At 42.9% G+C, this 22,408-nt stretch overlaps 1 protein-coding gene across 6 annotated transcripts in view; it reads right to left on the bottom strand.

Annotated features, from left to right (window-relative positions):
• LOC129816739 (interleukin-1 receptor accessory protein-like 1-B) overlaps positions 1–22,408 on the bottom strand; it is a 347,946-nt gene that overhangs the window by 101,003 nt on the left and 224,535 nt on the right. For all 6 annotated transcript variants that reach the window (XM_055871558.1, XM_055871562.1, XM_055871561.1 and 3 more), the window contains exon 6: positions 8,099–8,173. In XM_055871558.1, coding sequence (XP_055727533.1) covers positions 8,099–8,173 — 75 coding nt within the window. The remainder of the gene's footprint in view (positions 1–8,098; positions 8,174–22,408) is intronic.

The raw sequence follows: 22,408 nt of genomic DNA, 5'->3' as shown, positions 1-22,408 counted from the left end.
AGCTGTACAGAAGGCAAAACCAGGTCCCTTCACGCGCTCTCCAGAAAACAGGAAACTGGTGACACGTCATAAAAAAGAGCTTTTATTCGACCCCAGATCAAGTTATACACTCCATTTCTTCTCTCACTGCCTGTCGACATCTAGTGGAAGACGTATGAAGTGCATGTATACTGATATATATCAAGGACATTTATAGGCAGGCCCTAGAACAGAGCATTGATTTCAGATTTTCCACTTCCTGTCAGTAAGTTTGCTGCAAAATGAGTTCTGTTTTACTCACAGATATAATTCAAACGGTTTTAGAAACTAGAGAGTGTTTTCTATCCAATAGTAATAATAATATGCATATTGTACGAGCAAGAATTGAGTACGAGGCCGTTTGAAATGGGCACCTTTTATCCGGCTACTCAATACTGCCCCTGCAGCCCAAACAGGTTAACAAGCACTTGATAATGCCTCGAATTTCACGATGGCATCCCCTTCGTATGGCCGTAATGCACCCTAAAAAATTCATGTCTTTTGCAGCCAGTGGCCATTGTGCCCTTGGCCCGGAGTGCTGCGTTGTGCACTTCTCCCTGAGTGCTGCGCACTCCCAGAGCACCTCTCACTCACATGGCTCTCCATCACGTGATTGGGCCATTTCACAGGCTACAAGTGAAGACAGACACATCGGGGATGCAACTGCACACATCATTTTCCAATTCCAAGGTGCATATTGAAAATATTTGAAGAACTGTCCACATTTACTTTTCGTCAGCCAACAAGATGAGTAGGCCTAACAAACAGCAAAAGCACTAACCTATGTCAATCTACTGTCCCCCATAGTACAAAAGTTGACATATTCTATTCTGTGTGAGAAATAAATATTCCAAATTAATTTGGGACAGTTGTGGGATGTGATAGATCCCAAATTAATACAACCACTAGCATCAATTTTTTTTAATGCAATGTGGGCGATGCAGCAGATCAGAATGTTTAGCTTAAAATGTTGATAAACATTTGGCCACTTTAGTTGTGATACAAACCATATAGGCCTATGGGCTAGGTGTCACGTTCGTTGTATGGAGGAAGAGAGGAGGACCAAGGCGCAGCGTGATACGAATACATTCTTCTATTTATTAATAACGAAACGAAGAACACTTAAACAAACTAATCAAAACAACAAAACGAACGTGAAGCTATATATATAAAGTGCAGACACAAGCAATAAATACATAGACAATAACCCTGTAACAGTCCTGACCTGTTTTATGTTGTTTTTTATGTGTTAATGGTCAGGGCATGTGTTTTGGGTGGGCAGTCTATGTTATTTGTTTCTATGTTGGTTTTGGGTTACCTGGTATGGCTCTTGATTAGAGGCAGGTGGTTTGCGTTTTCCTCTAATTAAGAGTCATATTTAGGTAGGGCGTTCTCACTGTTTGTTTGTGGGTGATTGTCTCCTGTGATGTCTTCGTCGTTGTCGATGTATTTTCACATACGGGGCTGTTTGGCTGTTCGTGCGTTTTGATGTAACGTTCCTGTCCGTGAGTTTACGTTTAGTGATGTGAGTTTATGTTCAGGTTTCGTTCTACGTCGTTTTGTTATTTTGTAAGTTTGTGAAAGTGTTTTGTTTGTTTTTCGTGTTGCCATCTTCATCGTTGTTTTAAAATAAAAGATGGCTTATTTCCCTGAAACCGCATTTTGGTCTGAAGATCCTTCTCTCCTCACCTCTTCCGAGGATGAGGAGAGCGACAGCCATAACAAACCCACGAAATACCCAACGGAATATGGCTGCCTAAATATGGTTCCCAATCAGAGACAACGATAAACAGCTGCCTCTAATTGAGAACCAATCTAGGCAACCATAGACATACAAACACCTAGACTAGTAAACACCCCATAAACTTACAAAACCCCTAGACAAGACGAAACACATTAATCTTATCATTACATATACTAAATCATGTATGTGTGACATTTGTTATGATTTTTTAAGGGACCATTATCATGCACCTGTCTCGAACAAGGGGCAGTGGGAAAAAATACACGTCATCTATGCACTTAAATAGCGAATGGAGGACGCTTTTCCCGTGATTCATTTTCATGCCAGCCAGGTAGGTTATACTCTTGTTGTAAAGATAAGCAATGTGCTTAATATTAGGAAAGTTGGTAAATATAGTAGGCTTAGCTTATATAAAGCTGATGTGATCATCCTCTTTTTAGTAGAGGCCACCACTCTGTTTTCTCGCGCAATTGCATAGCCTATAGAAATGTTGAGCAACATGAGCTCATGGGCTCTCATGAAGTATTTGATTAGATTTTTGATTACATTTGCATTGACGTCAGAGTGATTTAAGGGCCGATGAAGTGCTGAGTACCAGGCAGTTAACAAGTTTGGTAGGCTACTATTGACCATCATCAGCATCAGAGCTTGGAGAAGCCTATTTACCGTGACTAAACTGTCAAGTGGAATTTGACTGCCTTCATGACTGGTGATCGCTGGTGTGGTGATAATACGGTCACCCCAAAAGCCCTAATCACAACCCTTCTCCTTTACAATGGAGCCCTCCATGCATTGTGAGACAAACCTCCTAACAAACAGCATGTATTAGCCAGACACAGCCAATTGTGAAATTGCATTCTAACCTTAACGCCCTGGAGTCAGAGATATAGATACATGCAGTTAGTTAATTAAAAACCACAATACCCTGATGGATTACATAGCATTAGAGAAGCACTGTGACTAGAGCAGGGACCATCAACTAGATTTAGCCGCGGGCTAATTTTTTCTTGAGCGGATGGTCGGGCGGCAGGAACATAATTACAAATCATTTGTAGACTGTAAATTGACTGCAAGAAGCCCAAACAGATATAATGTTTGACTAAAACATAATCATTTCAAACCTTGCTTACATTTATATATGATCACCTATCTCTCTATTATGAGTGGGAATACTTGGGAACAGATTTCCATAATTAAAATCACGATTTCAAGATTTCCAGTCTTTTTATGTCCAACAATAAAAAAGAAAAGAAAACATCCCTGCTCAGAAAACTTGGGGGGCCAAATAAAACCACATGCGGGCCTAATTTGTTGGACATAAAATGTTGGGGAACCCTGAAATAGAGAGTTCATCACCCTTCTCTCTCTCTCTCTCTCGCTCTCTCTCTCTCTCTCTCTCTCTCTCTGCTATGGCCATAGTGTGATAGTGAATACAGTGAATTCTCTCATGTTCTCCCTCTGACAGATGCAACAAACACATGCATGCACACACATACACACACAAATAGACTCACACTCCCTTCTCAAGTCAAGCGTGTACAAAGGACAACATAAACTAGAGTGGATGAAAGTAGTGCCTGAGCTGAAAACATACAAATGGCGAGGCAGAGAGAGAGAAAGAGTAATTTAGCGTGTGACTCGAACCCTGACCTTCAACAGCCTTCAGCCAACAAGCTCTCACAGTCTCACTGGAAAATCTGACGTTTGTCCATTATTACCGTCAAATTTCGGAAGGTTAACTTTAGGCATTAATGCCGAAGAGTTAAAGCTGCAATATGTAACTTTCTGGGCAAGTCTAAGAAGCAGTAGATCTGTTCTATGTGCGCTATTTCTGTGCGTCCCGTTCTCAAGTTTCATTCTTGCGTCTTTTACTTTCGGTTTACTACACCAGCTTCAAACAGCTGAAAATACAATATTTTGGGTCATGAAAAAAAGTGCATATTTAAGGTAAGGGATAGGGTTTACATGTATTTATTTTTTTAAACAAGTGCCTAGCCGGAGCTCGCGGCTTACGCCCATCCACCATCCCCGTCCACAATGCCCTAGCAAAAGCCTACTTGATGGTAATAGCGCACACCGTTGCCCATAATGACCGGTTTTGAAGTAATCTCCTGATGTTCTGCTTACCTGGACGAACGTCAAATTTTACAGTGGATCTTGAGAAACCTGGCTGCCTCAGCAGCTAGCCAATTTCAGCTATCACGGAAACATGGCATGTCAGGTGTCACAGAAAGGTATGTGTGTGTGTGTTTGTGTGTGTGTGTGTGTGTGCGCGTGTGCGTTTGAAACCATAAAGCAAATGTGGTTCTACCCACTGAGAGAGACGGCTGAGAGAGACGGCAGGAAAGATAACATTTTTTTAACAGTGTGAATTGTAAAGGCATCAGCATGCTTCAGTTCGGCTGACGGCTTGCCGAAGTCGGCTAGGAGAACCGAACGAGTGTGATCCTATACTCCCTTAAAAGACCTTTGCTTGTAAAATGAGGAAAAAAAGCTCAATAGTACTGTTTGTCCATTTTCAGATGCCGTAGACGGTATAGTGTACACTTCCTCAAAAAGGTCAGAAATAATCTAAGACAACTCAAGCAATCTGTCATTCATTTTGACGTTTTTGCCAAGGAGATCTTAGCTGTGCAATTTTACATCTGACTAAGATGTTAGGTGTTGTTTTTCTCAATGAAAAAATCTGCATGAAAACAAGTCGTCCCTTTAATGAATAATCCCTACTGTTGACCAATCACTGACGAAGGGGCGTAGATTTCGGCTCTGAATTTCGGCTTGCCTTCAGAAAAAATGTTGTGTACACGAACAGCCCCCCAAAAACTCACCGAAGTCCAAAGCTAACAAATACGTCGTCATAATATACTGTATGCTCTTCTGAACGGTTTCGGCTGGGAAGCACATGGACACCTTAAGGGTAGAGGGCTTATAGAGGTATAGCAGGGGGCCAGTCATTTCATATCTCCTTCATACCACACAATCATCATAGCTCTGCTCTGCATACCTTGTATTGTACGATAGTAGCATCATCACACTGAATAGTCCTACTGAACATCACGGCACATTCAGTCTCCACACAGCAGTTGTGTTGTTGAACACAACACTTTTGTTCTATAGATGTGCTCTCCTCCTACTGGGGGGGGGATGACACTGCAGCACAGTGGGAGACTGTTGGTTGCATCACACTGATGCCTCTGGAGCTCGGATAGACAGAGAGCAGGGAGAGCACGGGAGGGAAGGAGGGAGAGAACGAGAGAGTGGGGGGATGGGTGGGGGCTGTGCTGAGGGAATCCATACTGTAGCGGATCAAAGCTCTAGTGTTTTAAGCTGGAGTATGTGTCAGTGTGTGTGTGTGTCAGAGAGGTGTGTGTGTCAACCTCCCTCTATGCTTATCACAAATCCACCAGTAAAGCACCATGGAAACCAGGGTAGTCAGCAAACTCTGATTGTCAGTATATTTCTGATGAATGCCAAAGTGTGTATCATCAAAGTGTGTGTGTTTGTATGTGTGAAAAATGTATGACTGTGCTTCCAGATACAGGCTTCTTGACTGCTATCCTGTGTTGATGGAGCCTGGCCTGTGAAATAATGGAGTCTAATTCCTTTCCACTAGAGTGCTCCCATCTGCTGGCTTTGGGGGCTAGTAAAACCCTCAGTTACAATTATCCCACGCTTAGAGAGGACTGCACCGTTAGCGTGTGTGTGACCCACTCACTCCCACTACAAATGGTGCAAGGAGTGTGTGTGTGTGTGTGTGTGTGTGTGTGTGTGTGTGTGTGTGTGTGTGTGTGTGTGTGTGTGTGTGTGTGTGTGTGTGTGTGTGTGTGTGTGTGTGTGTGTGTGTGCACTTCTGGTTGGACTGCTGCGTGAGCGTGTGCGAATCTCTCACTCCCCTCCTCTGGGATAGCGAATCCATGACAAATCACCCTGAGGGAACATAACAAAGGATGTGAGAGACAGAGAGAGAGAATGTGTGTGTGTGTTGTGGGGTGTGTGTGTGTTGTGTGTGTGTTGTGGGGTGTGTGTGTGTGTGTTGTGTGTGTGTTGTGGGGTGTGTGTGTGTTTTGTGAGGTGTGTGTGTGTTAGAGTGTGTCCCACTCCCTTCCCATTGGAATGTCTTCAGGGATGACGGACACTCCTCCAGGGACGTCACAGCATGAATCATTCCCCATATTCCTTGAAAGGCAAAATTCCTTGAAAGGTAAAGGCACCAACTCAACCCTGGGGGGGGGGGGGGGGGGGGCAGACAGTATATCTGCTGCTGTAGGTACAGTAGTAGAGGTGGTGTTCTTTTGGCAGTAGAGGTGGTGTTCTGGAGGCGGAGGGTATTATACAGCTAGTAATGTACAGTACAATCACAACTCCATTGACTGTAATGGAGGAGTAGCCAAGTCATCCCATATAGAAAATAACAGCAGTTCCAGATTGTGAGGTATAGTGGTTAGAACTGGGGCCAAGAGGTTTTTGGAATACTTGCCCTGACTAGGAAAACTGTGTGTGCGTGTATGTATGTGTGTACCTATGTACAATGAGTGTGTGTTTCTTTAAAGCTATATTGTGGGTAGGTTAGAGCTGCATTGGCCAGCAGCTTTGTAGAGGAGATAAAGCGGTCTGTGTTTCCCAGCATCTCTCTCTCTCTCTGTCTCTCTCTCGCTGCAGATTTATCCCTCTGCTTACGCCACCGCTTTTACTGCCCTCCTTCCCTCCTTCATTTATTCCTTCCATCCCTCTCTCCTTCCATCCCTTTCTCTCTTCCTCCTGCCTCCATATTGGCTAGCCACACTATCTCTCTCCCTTTCTCTCTCTCTATGCCTCTTTTTATGCCTTTCTCTTTTGATTTCTCTCTCTTCCTCTCTCCTATTTTTCTTTATCTCTCTATCTCCACCCCCCTTGTACTCTCCCCTCTCACTTTCTCTCCCACCTCTCTCCATCAGGGACGCCCTCAGTGCTGCCGGCTCCCCACAGTAAATCTGCCATATCGCTCCATAAAGCTGCTAGGGGCATGACTCGACAAATATTAAGAAAGAGGAGAATAAATAAATACAACTAAATAAAAGAGAAGCGCATCTGGAGGGAGTGGCTTCTTCATCCCTGCTCTGTGGAAGTGTGTGAGAAAAACAAAATGGAGTCAAGCTGTAAAATATTTATCTCAGTGTCTCTGAGCGTCCCTCTCTCTGCTGGGAGCCCTGTGGACAACACCATACACACATATACACGCACCCACACACCCGGGTATACTTGTGTGTTTGTTTTTGTGTGTGTGTGTGTGTTTGTTTGTGTGTACTGGCTTGCATGTATGTCAGTCCATTAAAGGTAGTCTATTCGCCCTTGGTCAGACATGTTGGCTGAAAGCCGTGGTATATCAGACCATATACCATGGGTATGATAACACATTTATTTTTACTGCTCTAATGACATTGGTACCTAGTTTATAACAACAATAAGACACCTCGGGTGTTTTTGGTATATTGGCCATATGCCACACCACCTTGGGCCTTATTGCTTAAATAACCCACCTGTCTCCCTAACAACAACAAAACACCAAAGACAGGAGTGGCATTGTCTCTGCAAAGCACTCTGTTGAGCAACACACAGACACAGACACACTGTATCTGCCTGCCGTCCGATGCCTTTCACCCTGACAGACAAAGGGAAGCTGTTTAGCCATTCAGACAGCAGCAAGCACCATGTGGACATCTGACTGTGCCCAGAACTCAGGCAATATGCTGTCACACACACACACCTCGCCCACCGTGACCCCTGTCAACAAAGACAAACAGCGGTAGTGTAAGCCACCTCCTCTCCGTGTGGACGACCACGCTACACAACACTGGCACCATATGGAGATGTCATTGTTGAGGAAACAGAACCGGGACATTAGCATAAGCACCATTTGTAAACACCATTTGCATACACAGATTTTGTTGTTGTTACAGTGTCAGTGTTCTTCTTCCAGAGGTAAAACTGTCATCATCAATCTGTCTGAGAAAGGGAAGTTATAGACTGAGAGGATGTGTGAAGTCATCGCTTTCTCAGACGTGTAGCGATGCAGTTCTTGTTCTGGGTCTCTTTCTCTCTCTCTGGAGTACACACAGCCACAACTCTAGTATTCAGCACCACAGAGGAGAGAAAGAGAGATTCAGAGATTATAGAGGAAAACACAGCAGGACCACAGATAGAGAGAGAAAAGGAGAGGTTTGGTGAAGCTCACAGTCCATAGCGTACTGAAACAAACCTGTTCAGATTAGTAGCCACATCACACACCTGACAGCAAATACAGGCACACACACACAGCTCCTACAGATAATAAAAAGGTAATACAGCCCAAGCTCTTACCTAGCTGTAGCTCCATGTTGCTGATCTTGTTCTCAGAAGGATAAAGGATCTTTGGTGGCTTGTCAGTCAGAGGAGCTGGAATGAAGAAACACATAGTTCAGACATGTTAGATATTACACTCTAACACTAGAATACCATGCCATTGTCAACACCACCTTACTACTACAGAACCTTGCTTCGGTAAAGTCATAGGCCCTGTTCATAAGAGTATAGACTGAGGGAGGGAGAGGCAGGGATCGAGATAGAGAGAGAGAGAGAAAGTTTGTGAGCTTCTCTGAAGTAGAAAACTCCTAAAAGTACATACAGTCCTCCAGCAGCACATGAAGTCAGCTTCCTCAAATAGTCTGTTGTCTTAACTCTCCCTGACACTAAACCAGAACCTTCTAAAAGCAATTAAGCGTTGACATAGTCTGGATCGTGCAACCAGAAAACAGACTAGCAGGAAGGGATGGTGCAGCGTTGGTGGTCATGTCACATTCAAAATGAACTAATGGACTTCGGTGGAGTGACAGCAAAGCACATCTCTTGTTGCCAAAGCAAAGACAACACGTACACTAGATCTCTCTCTCTCTTCCCTCCCTCTCTCTCTTCCCTCCCTCCCTCTCTCCTCCTATGAATCTCAACTATGTTCCACTCCTCCTTCATCTCATTTCTTCCCTTATTCTCCGTTATCTTTCAATAAAGAGCAATATTACTCTCTATTGGCCATAGAATCGACATGCAATTTGCTTGGCCTACTTATACACTAATAAATTAGTCAGTGATTTGACAGAGACATGACACCAGTGAATGGTGTTTCGTGTTTGAACAGACATCATGGGATGAGTGTCTCATCAAGTATGAGAGAGAGAAAGAGAGAGACAGATAGAGAGAGATTATGAGAGAAAGATAGAGAGAAGAGTGTGTGAAGAGTCATCACAATGAGTCTCTCTCTCTCTCTCTCTCTCTCTCTCTCTCTCTCTCTCTCTCTCTCTCTGTGTGTGTGTGTGTGTGTGTGTGTGTGTGTGTGTGTGTGTGTGTGTGTGTGTATGTGTGTCTCATTGAGTAGTAGAGCTGATGTTCTAATGATGCTAATCGTCCAGACGGTGGATGTCAGGGCAGCTGGCTGGCTGGATGGCTGGCTGGCTGGCAGAATGTGGAAGCGTTTTCCCTGGGGAACCAGGAGAACACGGAACACTTTATTGCTGTTAAAAGCCTTTGTGTGTTTTGGGAGAGATGGGTTCAGCTCTTCAAGGAGAGATCATGTATGTACACCACTTACCATTTTAAAGACACAGAGACAGTGTGTCTGTGTGTGTAGGTGTGCAGGTGTGTGTTCTTCAGAGTTTGGATTGCTATGAATGTACCTACTAGCTCACTACACAGACAGGTCACCCGTGATACAAGTCAGTATTGGACGTCCATCCATGTCTGAGGACTTTGGGAAATGATGTGGAAACTGGCCACTAGGGGCAACACTGAACACTGTTACCTTCATTTAGGTTTAGATGTTGTGTGGTGTGGTGTGGGCGGGGATGGCAGACGGGCGTAAGCATCTGTCTCTGATTCCAAAGGTTTAACGTTTGAATCCAGCGTATGAAAGTTGTTTTTATATTTTGTTTCAAGCCTATCCCAAACCTTAACGCTTACCTTAACCTTTCATTGTTAATGCCTGAACTTAACCTTAAACACTTTGACATTTTACGTTTGGAACAACTTCTAAGCAAGTTATGAGAGAGTAAAAACGAGATACACACATACACACAAACCGAGGACTAATTACATTGCTGTGTGTGTGGAGTGGTGCTGTGCTGGGTTTTTACTCAGGGCAGTTCGTTAGCCTGAGTCCTTCATTAACGTCTGCTCCTCAGACTGTCCTCAGTGGGCCCCTTACATCTTTAGCTTTATTACCAACCCCCCCCCTCTCTCTCTCTCTTTCTGTACTTCTCAATCGCTTCCTCTTGTCTCTCTGTCTGTCTGTCTCTCTCTCTATCTCTGTGTCTCTCTCTCTCTCTCTCTCAATTCAATTCAATTGACTTTATTGACATGGCAAGTTCATTATTACTTACATTGTCAAAGTATACATATCGGGAAAAAAAAATATATATGTATATATATACAAAATATATATATATTTATATATAAATAAATGGTGGGACCAACAGCAATACTAATAGTAGTAGTGGACATGGGATTACCATTAACAACAACTACAACAACAATATTAATCAGAACAACAATAAATTAAAGCAACACTAGTAGACCAGCCTCAACATGACTGGGAAGACACATGACCTGGTATGAAAGACAAAACAAAACAAGATGGGAAATATTATCAACATTACTTTGCACTTTTCACTGGCTGTCCCTCAGGTTGTGGCAGGAGGACACATATTTGGCTGCCGAAACTGCACATTTTGGCTTTTCACCCAATAAATATTTGATTTTTTCTTCATCTTTTATAGTTTCAAATTCTTTGTTTTGAATTATAATTTTGGGAAAGAAATATTCTCTTAGGTCTGAGTATTTGTCACAGTGTAATAGGAAATGCAGCTCTGTCTCTACCTCTCCCCTGGAACAGAGTGAGCACAGCCTGTCCTCTCTGGGCAGCCAGGTTTGTCTGTGATGACCGGTCTCTATAGGCAGACTGTGCTCACTGAGTCTGTACCTGTACCTCTCTCTCTCTCTCTCTCTCTCTCTCTCTCTCTCTCTCTCTCGCTCTCTCTCTGTCTCTCTCTCGCTCTCTCTCTTTATCTCTGTCTGTCTGTCTGTCTGTCTGTCTGTCTGTCTGTCTGTCTGTCTCTCTCTCTCTCTGTCTCTCTCTCTCTTTGTCTCTCTCTCCGTCTCTCTCTCTCTCTCTCTCTCTCTCTCTCTCTCTCTCTCTCTCTCTCTCTCTCTCTGACTCTCTCTCTCTCTCTCTCTCTCTCTCTCTCTCTCTCTCTCTCTCTCTGACTCTCTCTCTCTCTCTCTCTCTGACTCTCTCTCTCTATCTCTCTCTGTCTCTCTCTCTCTCTCTCTCTCTCTGACTCTCTCTCTCTCTATCTCTCTCTGACTCTCTCTCTCTCTCTCTCTCTCTCTGACTCTCTCTCTCTCTATCTCTCTCTGTCTCTCTCTCTCTCTCTAGCTGATGTTTGGGAGCATTGCTTTGGTTCTGTCTGGCTGTGTTTGTGGAGTTGCATAACTCCAAGCTGATGTTGCTATTCATGCAGTAACATCAGAGTCTTACTACTAGGAGTATAGTATGGTTCAATCATCACCACCTCTTCTCATCACGCTTATGTACAATGGGTACACAGTAGCCTAACACTGGAAAAAACTTGCTAACACCATTCATTTAAGTTCCTAGGTGTCCAAATCACTAAGGCCTTAAAATGGTCCACTCACACAGCACAGTCATGAAGTTGAAAATATTTGACATGGGCCTTCAAATCTTCTAAAAAGTTCTACAGCTGCACCACTGTGAGTATCTTGACTGGCTGCATCACTGCTTGGTATGGCAACAGCACTGACCATGATTGTATGGCGCTACAGAGGGTAGTGTGGACAGCCCAGTACATCACTGGGGCCAAGCTCCCTGCCATCCAGGATCTCTTGATCAGGCGGCGTGAAAGGAAGGCCCGGAAGATAGTCAGACTCCTGCCACCCAAGCCATAATCTGTTCTTTCTGCATCAGCATGACAAGCGGTCCCGGTGCATCAAGTCTGACACCAACAGGACCCTGGACAGCTTCTATCCCCAAACCATAACACTGCTAAATAGCTAACAGAATGGCCACACGGACTATTTGAGTTGACCCTTGTATTTTATTTAGATTTCTGCAATGTCACTTCAACACACATAACATGCACACATATTTATACTGACTCTACACACACACAATGTCGCTTCAACACACATAACATGCACACATATTTATACTGACTCTACACACACACAATGTCACTTCAACACACATAACATGCACACATATTTATACTGACTCTACACACACACAATGTCACTTCAACACACATAACATGCACACATATTTATACTGACTCTACACACACACAATGTCACTTCAACACACATAACATGCACACATATTTATACTGACTCTACACACACACAATGTCACTTCAACACACATAACATGCACACATATTTATACTGACTCTACACACACACACAATGTCACTTCAACACACATAACATGCACACATATTTATACTGAATCCAACACACAAATACACACACTCATATACAATCATACTTTATGCTGCTGCTACTCTGTTTTTCATATATCCTGATGCCTAGTCACCTTACCCCTATACATACATATCTACCTCTATCATTGCAGTATCCCTGCATATTGTAAATATGGTATTGGAACTGACCCTGTATATAGCTTCTTACTTTCTCGTGTTCTTCTTATTTCTTATTTAAAATGTCGTGTGTGTTCTGGTTCTACCTTATGATATTTTTAGTGCTACATTGATATTGATTACTGCATTGTTGGGTTTGGAGCTTTCAAGAAAGGCATTTCACTGTACTTGTACCCATGACATTGAAACTTGGTGTGTACATCGAAGTTGTGTGTATGTGTGGGTCGATAATATATGTGTATTTGTGGGTGGGTGAAATACATAGGTATGTATGTGTGTTTGTTTGTGTGTGTATATAATGTGTGTGTATGTGCTGAATGTGTCAGGGTTAATGTACTTCATGTGTGAGTGGGTGGGTTGTCTGACGTTGGTTGGAGAGGGGCGGTCACGGGCTCTTAGACATAAGTGTTTACATTGTTAACAGGTAATCACACAGCACCAATTACACTGGATACTCATACCATTCTAATTAAATATCAAACTGCTACGTACATAATTACACGACTGGTGATCCTATAGCTAATCATGTGATGAGTAAACTAAAGTAGAGACACGAGAACAGAATACGAGAGGGATAGAGAGAGAGAGAGAGAGAGAGAGAGAGAGAGAGAGAGAGAGAGAGAGAGAGAGGGAAAGAGAGAGAGAGATAGAGAGAGAGAGAGCGACAGAGAGAGAGAGAGAGAGAGAGAGAGAGAGAGAGAGAGAGAGAGAGAGAGAGAGAGGGAAAGAGACAGGGAGAGAGAGAGAGAGAGAGAGAGAGAGAGAGAGAGAGAGAGAGAGAGAGGGAAAGAGACAGGGAGAGAGAGAGAGAGAGAGAGAGAGAGAGAGAGAGAGAGAGAGAGAGAGAGAGAGAGAGAGAGAGAGAGAGAGGGAAAGAGACAGGGAGAGAGAGAGAGAGAGAGAGAGAGAGAGAGAGAGAGAGGGAAAGAGCGAGAGAGAGAGAGAGCGAGAGAGAGAGAGAGAGGGAGAGAGAGAGAGAGAGAGTGACACACACACACACACTAGAGCAACGTGCTCCTCTCCTTCCTTGGCATGCTACATTTGACTCTGAAAATCTCATTACTTTAATTACCATTTCTTTATGGAGAAATACATTAATTATGTGGATTCAGTTGGAGACGCCATTTAAACAGAGAGAGAGAGGGAGGCTTGGAACAGACTCATAACCCAGAAAACACTGATCTGCCTCAGACACCGCACTAACACAGCCACGAAATGAAGGGAAGAAAAGAGAAAAACAGGTTGTTTAGCCAAGAAGGCTCACATGGATATGAAAACCTGTCCTGAAAAGATGGACGGAGGGAAGAGGTCAGAGGGGGTATAAAAGAAACAGAATTTGAACAGAGAGAGAGAGGAGAGACACACACAAACAGAGACACGCAGCGATAGAGAGTGAGACACATAGAGAAAGAGAATGAGTGCCACTGTCGGAAAAGGACAAAGAGGAAACACAATCACCATCAATCGCCATGGAGACCAGGAGAGGGCAGTAGGGAAAACCCAGCCTTTATCAGTACAGCAAAGACCAAGACAACACTTTATTACCACACACACACGGTGAGGGCGCAGATAGGAGAACCCACACACTCTCAACCCACACACTTCTTTAGACGCTACTTCCTCTGACCTGTGACACACAATTTCAGTGAAACATAAAATAATTGTCTTTATGCATGTATAGTTATTTTTGTGTGTGTGTGTGTGTGTGTGTGTGTGCATGCCTGTATAAGTGTGTTTAGGCACGTCTATCGTGATGAGTGTGCTTGGTGTCCGATATTCGATAATTGATGATTCACCATCTCATTGATGTGTGAGCATTGTCAACAGGTCTGTCTTTGTGACTGCTGCAGAGACAGCGACACCACAACTCATCTCAGGGAATACAGAGCGCCATCCATCAACTCCCTGAAGATCTCCAACATTGAAAAAGTTACTATAAGTATTTGCCTTCAAATGAATGCTGCAAATTATCAAGTTGAGGAGCTTGTACAAGTTAAGTGGATATGACTGTGTCTCTAGGCTTGTTTTACTACACTTATGTTCCAGTTTAATAGCTTAAATCAGGCATAATTTGCATGGAATTACCTAGGAAAACACAAATGTGAATACTGAGTGTACAAAACATAACACTACAAGGTGTGGAAAACGTTTTACAAGGATGCTGGCCCAAGTTGACTCCAATGCTTCCCACAGTTGTTTCAAGTTGGATGGATGTTATTTTGGTGGTGGACCATTCTTGACCCAGCAGTGTTGCAGTTCTTGACACACTCAAACTGGTGCGCCTGGCACCAACTATCATACCCTGTTCAAAGGCACTTCAATGTTTTGTACACTCAGTGTATAGTAGTTTTGCACTGTAGTGCATGTTGTTTTGACTCTGGAGTTAATTTAAGATATACTGTATGTTCTATCACTCTGAAACACTAACACCATCCCACTGTAAGCCTGTGTATTAAGCTCACTACAAGCTCTACGCAGACACATGATTCGGAGTGTTGCAATGCCGTTTTTCATCACAAAAGTGGTGGCTCCTTGTAATACGCTTCGGCATTCGACTAACTTTTTTACAAACTGAAAATTGAGACATGCCGTATCATTCCTTTCACAGCCACGGGGGGAGTGTTGTCGCTTGGTTCCTACCGTATAGACTATTCATCAAAGTAGCCTATTTTGCATCGATAACCAAATATGATCTCTGCGAATGTTCAAACAGTAAACCAAACAATAAGAATCCACCCAAAGAAGTATTTTGTTTAGAAGTAATAACTAGTGACTACAGGCGATTGTGAAAGGGTAGAGCCTGCTGTAGCCTACTAGGGAACCATGTAATGTTTTCTCCTTGATCAAAACATGATGACGTTCTATGTTTAGATGATATGGGAATGAATCTCAAACTGGGATAATGTTTTAGCTTATACTGGCAAGAATAAGAACATATTTTTTAAAATTATAAATCAGATTGTTACACATGGAGATGAGGGAAGCTAAAATGTCTAGCTAGCTTGCTATGTTTTTAGCCAGGCTAAAAGCAGCTAGCTAGTAGCAGCAAGGGAAGACGACTGATCCTTCCTTTCACAAAATTAAAAGACAAAAATAAAAAACTTTGCTAACGCCCTCTTGTGAATGGGAGTGGGACTGGGGAGGATATCATGTTACCAAAAGGTGTCCGCTACTCCAAAAATCCCACTCAATCCACGTGCAAGCACGCACGTAGCTCAACAGAGTGAAGCGTGTAGTAACCTTTAGCAGTGTGGGATTCTATGGATATAAGCCGTGCATGTGTGTCTGTGTGTGTGTGTGTGTGTGTGTGTGTGTGTGTGTGTGTGTGTGTGTGTGTGAGTGTGTGTGTGTGTGTGTGTGTGTGTGTGTGTGTGTGTGTGTGTTTGTGTGTGTGTGTGTGTGTGTGTGTGTGTGTGTGTGTGTGTGTGTGTGCACAGTGGGACTCCATGGATATAAACTTGTGTGTAGCTTTATGTGTGAGGCAGAGATAGATGGTGCGTGTGGACCTGTGTGTATTAACACAGAGCGAGACTATGGATTTAAGATTTGTGATCAGTCATCCACAATCCCATTTCTGCTCGGCAGAGAAAATGTTCGCTGGACTTTTCAGACGGCTTATTGCGGGTGAGTGACTGTGGGGAAACAGCAAATTAATAAATTACGAACGAAGCTGGAATGCTCGGATCATTGGGCTTTTCACCGTCAAGACTGCGGCTGCTGGGAGATTTGTAGGAGAGGAACGCAGTACTAGCAAATTGGTGACAAAGGTGAAAAAAAAGAAAACAAATGAAAATGAGAGATGCATAGAATGGAATTTCTCCCACATATCGATGTAGAGACTGCGGTTTAGAAAGTTGGTAGGCCAAGACATAGAAAAGGCAATACGCACACACACACACACACACACACACACACACACACACACACACACACACACACACACACACACACACACACACACACACACACACACACACACACACACACACACACACACACACACACACACACACTCCTGTGAGGTCCTGAATGCAAGCCCAGGTAATTAGACTGACCAGCTGAACAGGAAGAATGGAGGGGTGAAGAGGTGAAAACATACAGCTGTAATATCTCCTCTTTATCTCTCCCCAACAGTTTCCAAAGATGTCCTTTTGCAGTGGGATGTGATGCTGATGATGCAAATGAGTCTGGCCTTGGCCTAGATAGGAATCAGCTGCGATTGTATTCCTTATCATGTAATAATAATAGATGCAAGGCCAAGTCCTTCTCTTCGCTTTACGCCTCACCCCAAAAGGAAGTGTTACCATGACAATGGGTGAGGTGAGGTGGACCGGCCTTCCAAAGGGCGTCTTCTAGATGCTGATATATGAAATGACAAACACTGATACACTGATACCCTCAGTCTCTCCTGAACGTCTGCTTACAGAGAAGCAACATCCTTGTGTGTTTGAGCCTGTGAACATTCCTATAGAGGTTGAGTCCAAATGACCCCCTAGTGAGTGTGTCTCTGGCCCATAGCCTGGATTAATATATGGTGAATAGAGGGCCATCTGATACCCAGCCAGACTCATGCCATCTGAGATGTTTTATTAATCCATATCAAACTGAAATGAGAAAAGAGACATATAATTAGGAGCCACTTCCTGGATAGATCTATTCCTGCCCCACTCCCCCTCCTCGCTTCCCAAGGAATACCAGGAATCCTTTATTAACTCCCAGGTACAGCACTCATTCATTATGGGAATGCTAACCATGTGTATGTGACCAATAACATTTGATTTCATTTGATTTGTCCCTGAATGTGTAATTCCAAAGTGGAGCACTTTGTTAGGATACTTTGAACCTTTAGCAAAGTCAATACACATCATCCTACTGACAGAAGTTTTTTTTACCAGGTAGAGGGAAACAATTAACAACCGGAGGAGGATATAGAACCGGCTTCCTATTTCGCAACAACGCATCCTTCACTCATGCTGCCAAACTTACCCTCGTAAAACTGACCATCCTACCGGTGCTCGACTTCGGCGATGTCATTTACAAAATAGCCTCCAACACTCTACTCAACAAATTGGATGCAGTCTATCACAGTGCCATCCGTTTTGTCACCAACGCCCCATATACTACCCACCACTGCGACCTGTATGCTCTCGTTGGCTGGCCGTTGCTTCATACTCGTCGCCAACCCCACTGGCTCCAGGTCATCTATGCGTCTTTGCTAGGTAAAGCCCCGCCTTATCTCAGCTCACTGGTCACCACAGCAGCACCCACCCGTAGCACGCGCTCCAGCAGTTATATCTCACTGGTCACCCCCAAAGCCAATTCTTCCTTTGGCCGCCTTTCCTTCCAGTTCTCTGCTGCCAATGACTGGAACGAACTGCAAAAATCACTGAAGCTGGAGACTCATATCTCCCTCACTAGCTTTAAGCACCAGCTGTCAGAGCAGCTCACAGATCACTGCACCTGTACATAGCCTATCTGTAAATAGCCCATCCAACTACCTCCTCCCCATACTGTATTTATTTATTTATCTTGTTCCTTTGCACCCCAGTATCTCTAGTTGCACATTCATCTTCTGCACATCTACCATTCCAGTGTTTAATTGCTATATTCTAATTACTTCGCCACCATGGCCTATTTATTGCCTTACCTCCCTTATCTTACCTCATTTGCAAACAATGTATAGACTTTATTTTCTACTGTACTGTATTATTGACTGTATGTTTGTTTATTCCATGTGTAACTCTGTGTTGTTGTATGTGTCAAACTGCTTTGCTTTATCTTGGCCAGGTCGCAGTTGTAAATGAGAACTTGTTCTCAATTAGCCTAACTGGTTAAATAAAGGTGAAATAAAAATAAATAAATAAAAAGCGAGAGACAGGGAGAAAAGGAGAGAGAGAAAGAGAAAGAGAGAGAGAGAAATGGAGAGAGGAGAGAGGGACTAAGAGACAACATGTTGTATTGTTTGCCAGAGTTTGCTGTGATTCTGCCATCTCAGCAGGCGTGTGTGTGTGTGTGTGTGTGTGTGTGTGTGTGTGTGTGTGTGTGTATGTGTGTGTGTGTGCGTGTGTACAGACATTCGGTTGCCCCTTAAATCTACAGGGCTGACAGCTCAGTCCAATAAGCTCTACCATCCTTCCTTACACAGTCTCAATACATTAGACTTATCCTAATGCCAGAGAAGCCGGAGTTTGGAGGATATATTGGCACGGATGTTGTTAGGCCCGAGATAAAGTCGAGAAAGTCACTTCCATTTCAAGTTAAAGTGTACTGTTGGCTACAAGCTAACGTTAGCTAGCTGGCTCGCTAGTGTATGATCTGGGTAGTTATATTATTCGTATCTCAGAGCCATTTGCATTGCTAGTTATATCCTAATCTTAGCTTGCTAAAATTAAACCTGGTTGGTTAGCTCCCTGCAGATTCATGCAGGGTAGTAACGTTATGAGTTGGGATTATGGTTAATTGTTTAGCTAAATAGTTACATGTCTAAACAAAAGACTCCACTATGCAAGTAACCATTTCAATAGAATCTTCATGATGTCACTGTGACATCTGTCGATAGATGTAGCTGGTAAATTTGAACTGGTTATCTACTCTGATTTCAGAACACTGTTGTCTGAGTATGCCAGAGCGCAGAATAACTGACAAATTTCCGAATGCTCAACATCCGTTGAATATGGCCGGTGTCAGTGAACGTTGGAAAAAAAGCGTAATTCAATTGTTGCCAGCAGCACAGTTGCAGTCACCAACGCTCTGGATAACATGAAAACAGCCTAACCAGAGTAAAATGGTCAGTGAGCTGTTCTCTCATTTGTGTCTGGAAGTAGCTAGCAAGCTAGCCAACGTTAGCCAGTCAGCTTGGGTACTTGACTGCTGTTGTTAGTTCAGAACACATGGATCAACCCTACTCCTCGGCCAGAGCTTACAGTGTGTGCTCTGAACGCACCGAGAGCGAAATGCTCTGATTTACGAATGGACAATCTGACAATGCTTTGAATTTACGAACGCCCAGAGCGCACTCTGGCACTCCAGATTATAAACCAGCCTTTAGTCTTGAAATCCTTGGTTGTTTAGTACATGGTCTTACATGTGAATCCTTAAAGAGATGGGTGGGGCTAGGGCTTTAGGGTATGAACGATGCTGAATGGGTGTAGACTAAGAAGAGCTCTCCAGTAGGTATACCAAAATTTTCAAGGAACATTTTCTCAAAAGTGAGGTTACAAGTTTAGCAGCTTTCAAAGCAGAATTACTTTCTTATTGTTCCTCATCTGTACTGTATGATATACCATTTTGTATATCTGAGTCTCTACTTTTATTCAATGTAAGAAACACAATTTCAAATGTTGCTACATAAGACCGAATCGAGCCTGTCGGTCTCATATTCAAATAATGATTGACATATTTTCATTAAAAACGTTATTTTGATGAATTTATTCAAACTATTTCATCCTTCCACAAGATATTGTCCCGATACAAATCTAGGGTTGCTACCCAAGTCGGCTGGTTGTTCATTCTATCGGTTTGTTTGCTAGAGACCCAGTTGTTCAGTCATTTTGTTCTGTATGTAATAATGCCTGTGTGTAGCTGGTGTAGAGGAGTCAGGCACAGGACAGCAGATATGAGTAATAAACGTATTTACTCAAGATTCCACAAATACAACACAATATATTTGAGCCCACAATAACGGACCGTATTACAACAAACAATCACTCACAAACAAACATGGGGTAACAGAGGGTTAAATCATGAACAAGTAGTTGGGGATTTGAAACCAGGTGTGTAAGACAAAGACAAAATAAATGGAAAATGAAAAGTGGATCGGCGATGGCTAGAAGGCCGTTGACGTCGACCGCCGAATGCCGCCCAAACAAGGAGAGGGACCGACTTCGGCGGAAGTCGTGACACTGTATCTATGGATGCGACCCATTCGTTCTAAATGTTCCATTGACATACTGGCTGGCATTGTTCTTATCCCTTGCTTGCTACCTAGCCAACTACGGCTAACTTACGGTCACGTCAAAAATTGCAGCTAGAATAACAGCAAAGTAGCAGCATTTGCATTTGTTTAAGCTGTTTTCTAGTGACATTTATTTGGATACTGTACACCCATTATAATGAGCTAATGAGGCGCAATTTCGCCAGGCATAGGACATTTGTTCAGAGGAGCTAGCCAACAACACAGCTAACACAATCACTTCAAACTGAAGCTGGAAAGACTGCAAACTAGCTGCACTTCGTTTCGTTTGACCTTTTTTCAATTGACATTTCTTTGTATATATCCATAAAAATGTTGCCAGCTGATTCATGATTTCGACTGGCTGAGAAACGCTGTCTGCATGTCTGTCTCGTCCAGACTCCCAACATGTTCATTACTATTGGTCAGCTGGAGATCGAATATGAATATTGAAACAATATAATATATTGCAAATATTGAAGAGACAGACAGCAAGGTTTATACAAATCTCCGCTGTTGAAAACTAAATATTAGACTAAAAGAAATGTGAGATAATGTCTAGATGCTTTTTATAGTGGAGATCAAGTTTATAAATTGCCTGGCTGGGCTGATGAGACAGTGGATTGCGCAGTCAGATGGAACAGAGTAAATAGGCATTTTAACGTCATAGATTTAGCCGGTGGTAACTTGTGGAATAGACACTGGCTGGAATACGGTTTAAACCAATCAGCATTCAGGATTAGACCCACCCCTTGTATAAATAAACATTATATACTGAAAGTATTGTAACGACCCGGTATTGTGTTCTGTGTTTGTGGGTGTGTTATGGTTCTCATGGCTACTAGCAGGGGTTAAATATGTCAGGACAGATGGAAAGGTTGGGGGGGGGGGGGGGGGGTATGATGGGTAATCCCGCGGGGTTTGGAAATGCATAAATAGGGATTACTGTCTCATCTCTCTCTCTTCTGTTCGGGGCCTTGATCTGTTCCTATGAGAGTGACCCTTAACTCGACATTGTATAATTGTGTACGTTCGGCATTTAGCGGCGTGGGCTGTGGCCTGAATAATAGCCCAGTTTAGGAATAAACCTGTGTTCTGACCTGCACACCTAGAGTCCGTCTCTTTTCCTTTTATGACCCAGCCGGGTCATTACAGTATATATTGTAAAACTGTGTACGGTGTACTACATGTCTGTAGGATAATGTATTTGTTTGGTGGTTTTTCTGTCTTCTGTCAGTCAAGGATGTCTATATGATAATGATGCATTAGGATGCACATTGTAATGGGATCGGTGTCCCTAAACCGGGACGATTGTTGCTAACGTGCGCTAATGTGACTAGAATGACGTTGTAAACAACAGCCAACGTTCCAGGACATAGACATGTCTTATATGGGCAGAAAGCTGAAATTATTGTTCATCAGTGAAAACATACCATGCTATTGTTTGAGGACAGTGCACAACTACAAAACACTTTTATCACGGCAACTGGTTTGATACATTCACCTCTGAAGGTAAATAATGTACTTACAGTCAGTAATCTTTCTCTGATTTGCCATCCTGAGGCTCCTACAGATAAAATGTAGCATACTTTTGTTTGAAAAAATCAATTTTGGGTTTCAACTTCTGCTGTCACATTTTACTTAGAGTGGGCTAAATTAAATCTCAGTTTCCAGAAATGTGTTAAGTGTTTCAAAACAATGTTAATGTTATACGACTCATCATTTAGGACATCTATATTTGTACTCAGTTTCAGAAAGTAATTCTGGCACATAAAAAATAAGTTTAAATTAAGCAGTGATGGAAAGTGAAAGCTATTTGAAATGAATGAGGATCAGTTTTAATGTGCCCATTGTTTACATAATAACAAGGTATGAGATAGAGAAGAGGAAGAGAGGATGAAAGGATTTAACACACCCTTTGTATAAAGTGTCATACACATTGCTCATTATGCTCTAATTCTCTACATGCTATATGTTCCAATCTAAACTCAAATTAGAGTAATTTCTCAGGATGCT

Source organism: Salvelinus fontinalis, chromosome 19 (genome assembly GCF_029448725.1).
Source record: "Salvelinus fontinalis isolate EN_2023a chromosome 19, ASM2944872v1, whole genome shotgun sequence".
NCBI lineage: Eukaryota > Metazoa > Chordata > Actinopteri > Salmoniformes > Salmonidae > Salvelinus > Salvelinus fontinalis.
This window is presented reverse-complemented; position numbering and strand designations above follow the sequence as displayed.